The sequence below is a fragment of the Engraulis encrasicolus genome, chromosome 5 (assembly GCF_034702125.1).
Source record: "Engraulis encrasicolus isolate BLACKSEA-1 chromosome 5, IST_EnEncr_1.0, whole genome shotgun sequence".
NCBI lineage: Eukaryota > Metazoa > Chordata > Actinopteri > Clupeiformes > Engraulidae > Engraulis > Engraulis encrasicolus.
In genome coordinates this window covers 41,823,592-41,836,532 of record NC_085861.1, presented here as the reverse complement: position 1 = coordinate 41,836,532, position 12,941 = coordinate 41,823,592, and the positions used below count along the sequence as shown (strand labels likewise).

Here is a 12,941-nt window from a genome sequence, read left to right as displayed (position 1 = left end):
TGTGTGTGTGTGTGTGTGTGTGTGTGTGTGTGTGTGCGTGAAGCGGCTTAGCTGCTATTGTAAATCACGCTGGCGCTCATTGACTGACATCCTTTATTTATAGCCAGAGAATATGACACTGCGTAGCAACCCGCTCCCTTTCGCTTTAGCTGGATACAGGCACACCATCGCGCTCTTTAGAGCCAGAAAATACAAATTAATATCAATACGAACACGTATAAACACATACGTACATGTGCTATACTGTACATACATACGCAAACATACATAAATGTGTTTGAACACATGTACACGTGCACAAAACAAATACAATTACTACACCCATTATCATTAGTTAGGGGCACAAATAAAGCGATATCCATTTAAACAAATAAATAAATAAACCAAATAAATAAAATAAACCCAAATCACCATCAAACATGCCTCCCATCCCTTATATAAACCCATTAGCCGGGGTCACCTGCCACCCACATCCTCCTCCCCTGCTCAGCTCCAGTCCTCCAGGAGGGATAACCACAGGCGGGAGGTGGCTGATGACAACCATAGGGAGGCCATTTAAACACAACACAACACAACTCTTCTCCTCCATGTCGTGACATTATGAGTTTTCTACTGCAGCTGGGACACCCCGGTGCGTTTGACCCCTGCGCTCTAGCGCTGCTTAAACTCTAATGAACGCCATTGGACGGTGTGAAGCTCTGCTGCCTTGGTAACAGCAGCCTATACAGTACAATACCACCCTCCTATACGGCTGCAGCATGGGTGCGTGTGCACGTGTGTGTGTATATGTGTGTGAGTGTGTGCGTGTGTGTGATGTGTGTGAGTGTGTGTGTGTGTGTGTGATGTGTGTGTGCGTGATGTGTGTGTGCGTGATGTGTGTGAGTGTGTGTGTGTGTGTGTGTGTGTGTGATGTGTGTGTGTGTGTGTGTGTGTGTGTGTGTGTGTGTGTGTGTGTGTGTGTGAGTATGTGGAGCGAGGGGGGCTTCACAGGGCAGATGATTGTGCAGCTCCTCCACATTATTGCAGCTGTTATGTTTAATCCATATGAGCCTCGAGAGTCAGCAGGCTCAGAAGCAGATCAGAGGAGGAGGAGGAGGAAGATGAAGAGGAGGATGAGGAGGAGGAAGAGGAGGAGGAGGAAGAGGAAGGGGAGGAATAGGAGGGAGAGACGAAGATGAGGAAGAGGAGGATGATGAAGAGGAGGAAGAAGGAGGAAGAAGATGATGCTATTAAAGGGTCCAGTGGGGGACCAGTGACAACCTCATCCTTTAACTCCTCATGTAAGACACTGTGGGAGGATGGTTCTTTGAAGGTCAGTTTGATACCAAAAGTGTGGGATATAATGTATTGTACTGATAGCAATCTTAATACCAGCTACAATAGCGCACGCCTGCCGTCTCTCAGGCAAACTCCCCCACCCCCCACCACATACACACACACACCACCACCCCTCACACACACCACTTGGACAAAGGTTAATTAGTGTGGGTCTGGCAGGGGAAATAGCCAAACATCTCTTATTAACACTGTTTGTTGGTAATGAAGTTTGTGAGACGAATGAGAAGTGATAAGGATTTGGAGAAACACAAACATCCCCTACCACCACCAAGACACACACACACACACACACACACGTATGCATGATAAAAGACACACGCACGCACGCACGCACGCACGCACGCACGCACGCACGCACGCACGCACGCACGCACGCACGCACGCACGCACGCACGCACACACGCACACACACACACACACACACACACACACACACACACACACACACACACACACACACACATACACACACACACACACACACACACACACACACACACACACACACACACCCAACCTGAGCTGTTGCCCGAGTTGCCTGAAGCCCCCCTCGCTCCACACATCACACATGCAGTACGGGTCACGCACGCGCACACACACACACACCGCTTGAGCTTGAACAATGTCATCAGTAAAAAGCTAGTCTCAGCTAAACGAGCACAATTAATTAGCTTAATGCTACCTCCATGATGGGAGAAACAAAGCCAAAGCCGAGGCAGTCGGCCGCTTGACCAATGACAGCAGGGGTGACAGCGAAAACAACACCACCACCACATCAACACTATTCCCCTGACACACACATGGAGGGAAGAAGAGTTATGCACAAGATAACACAAGGACAACCTTTCAGACCCACCCATTCGTCACAATTAAACCAGCCTCACAACAACAGCAAGCAAGTCGGCCCAGCAGCAACCTGCTGACAGCAGGAGGACCAATCAATCAGGATATAAATACACAGCAGGGGTCATAGGTCACCGTTTAGACCCTCATGACTGTTGACTGGCCATCCTGTACTCAGGTCACCAACGAACCGTGCATATAAAGGATTTCACAAACCTTGAAAAAGGTAGAGTGTCGTGTAGGATTGTGGCCAGAGTAGGCAATGGCAGCTATCTTGCCCATTGCAACTACGCTGTCTATTCCCAAATTTGATCTTTTCATGAATATTTACGTAGTTAACTAATATTAACTGGTCTGACCAAAGTACGGCAAGTTTTGCAGCTACAGATGTCCATTACTGGAAATTCAAAATGGCGGACACGAAGATGATGTAAAACAGATACTACACTTGATCTTAGCCAAAAGGCAGAATTACTAATTGATGATGGTGATAAATTCAGTAAACTAACAAAATTCAGTAAACTACTAAAAAATTACACACCCTCCTTTTATCAAATACAACATTCTGCAGAGCGTCTAAAGAGGAATTGCAATGCCATAACAATGCAATATAGCAAACGTTTATATTTCTGTGAGGTTTCCTGTGATGTCTGTGTTTTCATTTAATGGAAACTGGCAACATGGCTTCATTCTAGTAGGGTCTGCTCAATTGGTTGATCACAAATCGAGATAAGATTCCCGTCAATCAAGCCGAACAGCTTTGCGCGTGTTAAATCGTTTCCATGGTATTTCGGCCACAAATTGTCAATGTCAGCTCTGCCAAGGTGACACAGAACAAATAATGTAGGTGTATACCCAGACACGTTTGAGCCTTGAGAGACATATTTCTAGATTTTAATCATTTTCCTTTCAAATTGTCAACATCAGAAGACAACATTTGTGTTAATAAATCGGCCGATAACAGAAACTGCACTTTAATACTTTTTCTATAAAGCACAGCCTCGTTTTCTTTTGGCCCATCAATATCCTACAACAGCTGATCCCAATCCACAAGACTGGCTGGTGGAAGAGTCCTTCCATGACACAAGTAACCTATGCACATGCACAAACCAGGTGATATGGCATATATGCATCTGGTACCTATCTGCTGTTGTGGTAATGTGAATGATATAATAATATACATGGGTTCTAAATTTTGTTTATAACCTGACTGTGCGAACCTAGCTGCGCACAACTCAACCTCTGATTGCTGGAAACCGCTGTCGGGCAAAAAATTAGTTCACATGGTTGGCTGCAAGTGTCTTGCCCCTCCTCATAACATTGTGTTGATTAACACCGAGAACCCATGTATAGATCAAGACAAGATAAGCATAAAAGGGTATCTCTGAAAATAACAGTCAGTTACACATCATAGGTGGCTGTGTGATAATGTCGTTGTGGCAAAGACACTATATAAATATGAATCAGGATAAAAGGGCATTTCTAAAGAAAGAAAAAACTGTCGGGTGTCTTACCTTTCAGGGACTCCAGCTCTTTCCTGAAGAGAGAAAAAGAGGGAAAGGTAGTGAGGAATGATTGCTAGCTGCCTCTTCAGAAAAACAAGTGGAATGCACACCAGTGTCCTCAAACATTTAGCATCAAGGAAAGATATAAAAAACTGTTTGCAAGCCTCAGTGGTTTTTAATGTATTTGTGTGTGTGTGTGTGTCTGTGTGTGTGCACGGCACACGCATGTATAATTTTTTTCTGCCGTCACACCTTCAGTGCGTTCCTGCCGCTTGACTTTTTACTTGGCAGTAGTGCCTCCGGCTGCCTGTGTGCGAGATGGTAACAAAGTGTGGCGGCAGCAGCGGCGGCGGCAGGAGCGGTAGTGATGGTGGTGTTGATGTAGTGGTGAGAGTAGCACCATTCCTGTTCCCCCCCAGCGTAAAGCATAAATGTGAACCGTAATCGTGAAGCGAGCTCCTTTACTTCCTGTGTTTGTGTTCTGGAGGCATTTGCTCTGTGTGGGTGCATGGCTGCAAAGTTTTGCTCCAGTTTTACAGCGCAACTAACTATGTGACTAAAAAGGTGGGTGGTGTTGTTTATGCCTTGCTTAGTTCTTAATGCACACCAAAGATTACAATTACACATGCACATCAAGACGAAATTGAAAAAAAATGTGGCCAGTCACCAGTACATGCAAGGTCTACTCACAAATGGCTATTTTGAGCTTGACATGAAACCTTTCTTTATAAATATGCCATGGTCTAAACACATTGGTTTATACCAGTCTCTGATTGAAATGACACACTGAAAATATCTTTAGAGGGGTAAAAAAATGGCGCGCTCTATATTTACTCCATGCTGTCTGCAGACATTTGCATATCTACGCACACATACTGTACATAGTCATATGTCCTTACACACAAAATGAAATGTGCAAAGCTACTACAAACACAACCTGGCATTCTGACATCAATATCACACGTCAACAAATCTCCCCGTGGTTCTTGATCGACATGGCTGGACGCACGAGGGAGACATGTTTACATGTGTGATTTCTCATCTCATCACGTCCCATGCACATGAAGACAGCCCTGATAGGAGCAGGGCAGTGGGTGGGAAAATGAGCCATGAAAATGAATGCTTACAAAAGGAGGCCATCAGACCCCTTTGCAGAGAGAGAGAGAGAGAGAGAGAGAGAGAGAGAGAGAGAGAGAGAGAGAGAGAGAGAGATGGGAAGAGTGTCTGTTTGAAAGAGGACAAGCACTGGCATTCTACTCAGGAATGGAATGTGAATGATGATGTGAGCTGAAATGTGATCACAAAGCTGAATTGCAAATTCAGTCTCATTGTTCAATTACATATTGTGATTACCTGAACAAATGGGATTGAAAAACAGGCAATACTTGTGTATGCATTGTGTATACATGCGTGCACACACACACACACACACACACACACACACACACACACACACACACACACACACACACACACACACACACACACACACACACACACACACACACACACACACACACACACACACACACACACACACACACACACACACACACACACACACACACACACACACACACACACACACACACACACACACACACACACACACACACTATGACGGAAAATGTCAGGGATAATCACACACAGATGCACACACACACACACACGCACGCACCCACACACACACACACACACAAAATATGTCAGGAACCGACAGGGATAAAAACAGAAAAGAGGAAGAGGAGAAAGAGGAAAGTAGGCAAGGAAGAAAACAGAAGACGAGAAAGAAAGAGCAGGAAGAAGGCAATGAAGGAGGAGAGAGAGGAGAGAGGAAAGAGCGCATGTCACTTCTGGCGTTCACATAAAGGTCTGACCTATATCTGGCCTACTGCTTCAGGCTTGCATTTGTTTCACGACCACTCGCATCATCTTGCCATCCAAGCATCAGACCAACCCATATATCCCACCCTCCCACACTGCCAGCCTCCCCCACCACTGCACTCCACGCCACTCCACGCCACCCACTCCCCTATGCACACTGCCCTTCTGGCATGCACACACTGCTCTGCAGCTGAGGGCTAGTTCTCACGAGACCTCAATTCTTCATTATATAATGGATTTCCACCTGGAATATGGCCATAGATGGATTAAAAAAAAATAGAAAGATAAAAACACATCAGCCTTAATATTGCTAACCCCTTCTTTTAAAAAAATATTTTTGGGGGTTTTGGAACTTTATTTAGACAGGGAGGATCGGGAAATGACCTGGATTGGGAATCGAATCAGAGTCGCCCACCTAGCAGTCCAGTGCCCAGCCGATTAAGAAACGGCAAGGCCATGCTAGCCCCTTCTGACCATACAGGCTGGCATCAGCTGACCACATTAGGCAGAGGGTCAGTGGACACGTACTCTACTGACCATCTATAGAGAGTCAACTGCAGGGAACAGCAGGGAAATGTGCAATGGGAGTTTGTGTATTCGTGTGGTGTAAATAAGCAACCAACGCAATGTGGTCATTCAGATGTAGACCGTGTGGTGGTGACAAGAAACCCTTCTGGTCAGGAGCTTCTCTACAGAAGTTGACAAATATCAGTCCCCTTCCCTCCATTGCACATTCACATTTCATAACAAATTCCCTAATGCGGATTAGCCTGGGAATTCCTATGCCGCCTTGTGAGCTAACCCTGATCTGAAGCATAGAATGGAAACACACACCGAAAAATTTCGCCCAAGTTTGGGACCCAAATCGCAGAATAGAGAGGCTGTGCAAGACATAGCATTATTAAACAATCGGATGCTTGTGGTTTGTTTACAAATCCACTGTGTGTCGACACAAATGCAAATGCGAAAACCATCTTTCCCTCAAGCTTTGAATAGATGGTTCCCAGACCATTTCTCACGTGTATTCCAGGCCAAATGTGGATTGCTGAGACTCAAGAAATGCAGTACGCCATTATGAAATGTGAGGCGAGAAGAGGTGTTGGAATAGTGCCACAGAGAGTTAAACGGAATGAGACCCTTGTAGACTCCAACTTGGTTTGACAGTGTTGCCACAACATCTGAAGAATTTGGTAAAGGCCTTAATCTCTATTTACAGAAAATTCTTTTCCCATTCTTCTCCCCTGATTGTAATCCAAATTATGTCCTCAAAGCCAAAACACTCGTCTGCCCTGGATGTAGTCAGCAGTACGGTAATGTTAACTTGTATTCGTCTGTTTAATCTGTAGTTTGCCAATGCATGTATGTCACTTTGGATAAAACTAAGAGTTGCAATGTCAGTCTAATACTAAATTACAATGGCATACATACAATGGATGTAATGGAACATGTTGAGTTGTTTAAGGAAATCTCCCTTTTTTTCTAAACATGTTAAGTTCGAACTATACCTCTTTTTCTTTAAATGTCTAAGGAAATATACCTCTTTTTCTTCTTGTAGTTCTCCAGCTGAAGGATCTGGAAGTCTTTGAAGCGCTGCTGCTCACACTGGGTACACAAGTTCTCCAGGTACATCAGACGACTCTCCATCTCCTCAAAATCAGCCTCCATTTGAGCTAAGTGCGGAACAGACAGCACAGACGCAATTTTAAATTACGTACAGCACTCAAGGTACTTTCTTCTTGTGTCATGGTGTTGATGCATTTTCATTTAGAACAATATGTCTTATATCACCATTACAGACACATGTACAATACAATGCAAAATACTCTTACAATACTATTAAAAAGCATCACCCCATGTGAACGCAACAGTACACGCATGTGATCTGCTTACAACATGCAGATAAAATACACAAAACAAAGAAATGCATTGACAATGGATAGATAATTATCAGGCTGTGAGGCTTGAATGTGATACGATGGGATCTTCACATCCAGAGAGGATTGGAAGTAATACACCTCACAAAAGAATGGAGAAACTGGCCTCTTGGGCTTCCGTACAGATACAGACTTAATCTTTGCTGCCATCTAGTGGGCACATAATGAAACGCCACCAAACAATCTTGTGCTGGTTCTACAAAGGGACAGGGGGAGTTCTTATTACAACACAACTCCACCCGCACAAATTTTGACACAGTCCTCTATACTGGTTTGAACTCGACAATAATGTGGTTACAATAAAAGCAACTTTCATCGCTGCGACAGACAGAATCACAAAAAAATTGTATTGAACTGCATGCGTTGTCAACTAGAACAAGACACTGTGCGACTTTTTTGGCCCCAGTGCAGTCGAGCTGTTTAACAAAGCCGTTTTTTTAATTGTTATCTTTATTATTATTGAGAGATACATCAACGACAAGACGGCTCCCCCACATCTCGCAATGCACATTCTTCCGCACCCACTGCACCCCTAGTTCCCACAGCAGGGGGTGCGGCGTCACCCTCTGCACCCCTAGTCTCCACGGCTATGGGCAAACGGTCGCAAGGCGAGACGGGCACCAGCAAAGGGACATGCGATGGGACACGCTTTTGTGCAGTCTGGAAGGCTACTGCGCGTTGTTTAAGCCCGGTTTTGTCAGTCGGGAACAACAGTACAAGAAACATGGAGGAATATTAAGGCAAGTTTGAGAGGTAGACAGGAAGCATGGGGACAGAGAGGCGGGGAAGGGTCGGCAAATGACCCAGTCCAGGAATCGAACCCGGGTCGGCCGCATGACAGATGAGTGTCCTACCGGTTGGCCACGGCAGGGCCTCAACACTCCTTTAAACATAACCTGACTCTCGTCAGGTGAATGGGTTTCGCCTTGCTCCGCGAATATTCATCTGGAGCTAAAGTTTTTAAATAAAATTGTATTCAATCTCATGAGCCTGAATGTTGCGTCATGCAGCTCCAGGCGCCAGGGACAATGTTGCACAATGCAACTTCCAGGCAGCATCGATGGGTTAAACCTTGACTATGTCACATCTCTGAAAATTCTGTGATCCTGATTGATTCTACTGTATTTTGTTCAGGATATTAGTCTAGACACATTTTTCATATTTGTGAATGTTAGAAGCATTTTTTAGTAAAAGTTGGGAACCTATGTACTTAACATAATTTAAGTGTGCTGAATTCAACTAGACTGGTTCCCAAGCTGGATTTTGAGGTTTTGACAGTTAAATTTGAAAAACAAAATGGCTTCCAAAATACGTTTTTTTTTACAGAGCATTTTTACCAAGTATTGCTGTACTTGGAAATAAATGCTCTTTTCTAACATTTTGTGTCCCATTAATGTTTCTTGATGAATGTATCTACTATAGAGGACTTTATAAAATAGCTTCTAGAATGCTAATAATGCTAATATTGTTGGCTAGGTGTTAGCCTAAACGTTTTAAATATTTAGCTTTTCTAATAAGATATTTGTAGCCTATGTGTGTTTATATGGTTAAGAAAATTGATTTAAGTATTTTAGAAATACTTAGAAATCACTGAAAGTTGCTATTGGCTCTATGAAAACTGTCCAGAAGTCGCTAGATGACACCATGATATTTATTCATATAAGTTATTTTGTGTCATTTTGAAAATATTTAGACATATTTTACATATTCTATCAGATACTATTGCATACATTACAGATAGTCTATACATACTACTCAGCCTGATTGTTAGTGGCCTGACATCTCTTGAAGATGATGGAATTGTTAGCAAGGAAAAACTTGCTCAAAGTAGAGTTCTGAATGAGGCTAAAGTCCTTGTTTATTGTGTCAGTGATGGCAAAAAATGGACTCCGAAACGGTCTTGCTTGTATTCTTCATCAAGCTACTGGGTAAAATACCTAATATGACTATTCAACCAGGCAGGTCATTGTCTGAGTTACGACCAGGTCCTCCAAGTCCAGATCCTCCTTAGCTGATAGCACTCTAAAACACTGAACCAAGAGAGCTTTGCCATTTTTCCAACAAACATTGTGGCAGATAAATTCATCCACTACACATGTGATACCATTGATATCCTGGAGGAAACACTTGATGGGAAAAATACTTCCCATGCAACACAAATGGCAGCATGGCAGAGAGGCCAACAAATTGATGATTCCGTTACAGATATAGAGGTGTCCACTAGACATGTATAAAATGTGCCAAATGTCTAGTTCTAGCCTGCTCTGTCCCTTTGTTCTCTTGACTACGGTCGACTGCTGGCAACACATTTCAGTGGAGTCAGACTCTGACTACCCCCTGGCAAAGTGATTCGATCTCCCGCCTTAGGTGGACGACTCGTTATCCCAACTCCCTGCCACCACAGCGAATCTCATACAGCAGGGACTGACCACCACCCTAGTGGCTGATGTGGCTTCCCCAGCTCGAGCAGCTGCCTCGGAGCCCCTTGGGCATCACCGCAGGCCACTGAGCTTGGCACGAAAGCGCACCCGGTCACTAGGCATGGCACGCTTGTAGACTCCAAAAGTCCTGCATAATGCACCACAAGCCCCTTCGCCTGACGCCTCCCTTTTCCCCTCCTGCAGGAGACGAGATTTCTCAGGGTTTGTCCCCCCTCAGCCCACGGGGCTCAGGGGCCTCAGCTGAGAGCGTAGGGGCTTCAGCCCCTCCTGCTACTTTCCCCTCTCCTGCAGGTTCGAATCTGGCACCGGACCAGGAAGAGGACATTCCCCAGCACAGGGCCCCCCTGCCCCTATGAGTCTGGCAAGGGAACATTTGAACCTAACCGGTTTTCTGGATAACGTTATCAGGACAATTCAAGGGGCCAGGGCCCAATCTGCTCGGACACTGTATAACCTGAAGTGGTCTGTCTTCGAACGCTAGTGTGACCAACAAGACAAGACAACTTTTCAGAGTTCAGTATCGATGGTGTTGTCCTTTCTACAAGACTTATTGGGGGGAAACAAGGCTTTACCATTTAAGTCTACTTTGCAGCGATTTCATCGTGCCATATAGGAGTGCCCATCCACTAGATACTTACGCCCCGTGCTACGTCAGACGATACCCTCCTGGGATATCTCTCTAGTACTGGAGGCTATGTGTGGGGCCCCTTTTGAGCCCCTCCAAGAGGGGCCTCTCCAAACTGCTTTTGCACACCACCTTTTAGATCCGTGGAAGAGAGGGGACAACACAACTTGTGCCCTGTGCACGCTTTACGCATCTATATGAACAGGACTCACTCTTTTAGGAACACTGAACAGCTGTTTGTGTGCTTTGTCAAGCCCTCTACAGGGCTCACAGTTTTGAAATAGAGGTCTCCAAATGGTTGGTTCAAACAATTGCCCTGGCATATGAGTCCAAGGGTCGCCAACCCCCGGCTCAGATTAGGGCTCACTTTACCAGCGCGGTCTCTACATCTTGTCCTCTCTTCAAGGGTGCAGAAGTTTCAGATGTGTGCAGAGCGGCTGTTTGGGCCAACCCCGCCACCTTTGTCCGGTTCTACCTACTAGATGTGACCACGTTGCCACAAGAACATAGGGTTCTGGGCACGACCACTGATTGTCTGTAGGGTGATAGGAACGCTATCCTTACAGGAGGCTCTTGGAGTTCTGCCTAGTTTGGACCTAGCCTGGGAACTCCCATACTGCCTTTAGTTCTATACAATTGTTTTGATCTTCTCACTTGTGATTAGGTCTGGTGTTAACCAGGCAAGTTTGGACCAGCAATAGGGAGTGATTGTAACTCTCCCATAGATATGCGAACGATTCGACTGAAAGAGAACATTAGGACATGAATATGTCCCTGGTTCTCTGAAGGAGATGAGTGAGCCATCTCTCAAGACACCCTTATTGCCGACAGCCGAAGAGAGGTTTGGCATCCAAGTGGCTCATTTGCACGCAACCATTCGATTTTGACAAAGTGGACATCCCGCCCACTGCGCAGTTGATTGGACCTTTGGCGTGATTGCAAAGGTCTTCAGCTAATCGTACAGCTGTGAGTGTGCTCCCATAGAGATGGCTCACTCATCTCCTTCAAAGAACCGGGGACATATTCATGTCCCAATATTTAGTCTTTTAGATAATACTATCTTCTTTGTCTCGTTCTTTCCAAATCTTACTGAATAACAATTGTGTATGATAATGTGCTTTATGGAGGCTATTGCTATTGAATGCCAGTTTACGAGGATATCTTATTATTAGAAAGGCATAATTATAGTAATTTTTATCTTTTTGCCATGACAATTTGCCTTTGTGTAAGTGTAGGAATACATGATAAATGCAAATATCTGAGCATTGCACAATTATTTCCACGGAGAAGTGGTACTTTCTAACGTATTCTGCCCAAAATCAAGAATTTCGGCGGCCATTTTGTTTTTTGCCCATTTCATGGTCAAAAACTCAAAATTCAGCTTGGGAACCAGGCTAGCTGAATTCAGGGTACTCTAATTGTCTTAAAAAACTAGGTTCCCAACTTTTACTAAAAAATGCTTCTAACACCCTTATAAAGGGCCTTTTTCTGGAAATGCTTCTAGTCTATATGGGCAAATTAAATCCAAAGCTCCTCCAAACATTTTTTTTTTAAAATGGGATAATGGGATGCCTTTTCTGACTGATGACATGAGCATTTTTGTGTTCACTGAAGTTTCTGTTGCACTTGTTTGATTAAAGCACAATATCTGAATAAAAATGTCATCATCATTATGACTTAACTTGATGGATGACATTCGCTTAGAATCTGATTCAGTTTTGTACTTCATTCCCGAGTCTAAACATCCAAACAAGACTTGGAATGAAAGAAAACCAAAAGAAGCCCATTCAATCTTCAATCCAATGAAGTCCTTCAAGAGAACCATGGTGGACATGTGACGTGGGTGTGTGTGTGTGTGTGTGTGTGTGTGTGTGTGTGTGTGTGTGTGTGTGTGTGTGTGTGTGTGTGTGTGTGTGTGTGTGTGTGTGTGTGTGTGTGTGTGTGTGTGTGTGTGTGCCCTTCAGGAGAACCATAGCCATATATATGTCCACTCGAAGTGGTGGACATGTGACGTGTAAGTGTGTGTGTGTCATTATATATACTGTCAATGGTGTGTGTGTGTGTGTGTGTGTGTGTGTGTGTGTGTGTGTGTGTGTGTGTGTGTGTGTGTGTGTGTGTCATTGACAGTATATATACTGTCAATGGTGTGTGTGTGTGTGTGTGTGTGTGTGTGTGTGTCATTATATATACTGTCAATGGTGTGTGTGTGTGTGTGTGTGTGTGTGTGTGTGTGTGTGTGTGTGTGTGTGTGTGTGTGTGTGTGTGTGTGTGTGTGTGTGTGTGTGTGTGTGTGTGTGTGAACAATGTGGAATGTGACTGGCTCCATGTCATATCAATCATAAAATACACTCAGCAAATAAAAGGACCCTGT

At 44.4% G+C, this 12,941-nt stretch overlaps 1 protein-coding gene across 1 annotated transcript in view; it reads right to left on the bottom strand.

Annotated features, from left to right (window-relative positions):
• Positions 1–12,941, bottom strand: part of dtnbp1a (dystrobrevin binding protein 1a) — a 40,425-nt gene that overhangs the window by 24,418 nt on the left and 3,066 nt on the right. Inside the window, exons 6-7 of the mRNA XM_063199428.1 lie at positions 7,108–7,240; positions 3,696–3,718 (exon numbers count right to left, since the gene is read on the bottom strand). Of these exons, the coding sequence (XP_063055498.1) occupies positions 3,696–3,718; positions 7,108–7,240 (156 nt within the window). The remainder of the gene's footprint in view (positions 1–3,695; positions 3,719–7,107; positions 7,241–12,941) is intronic.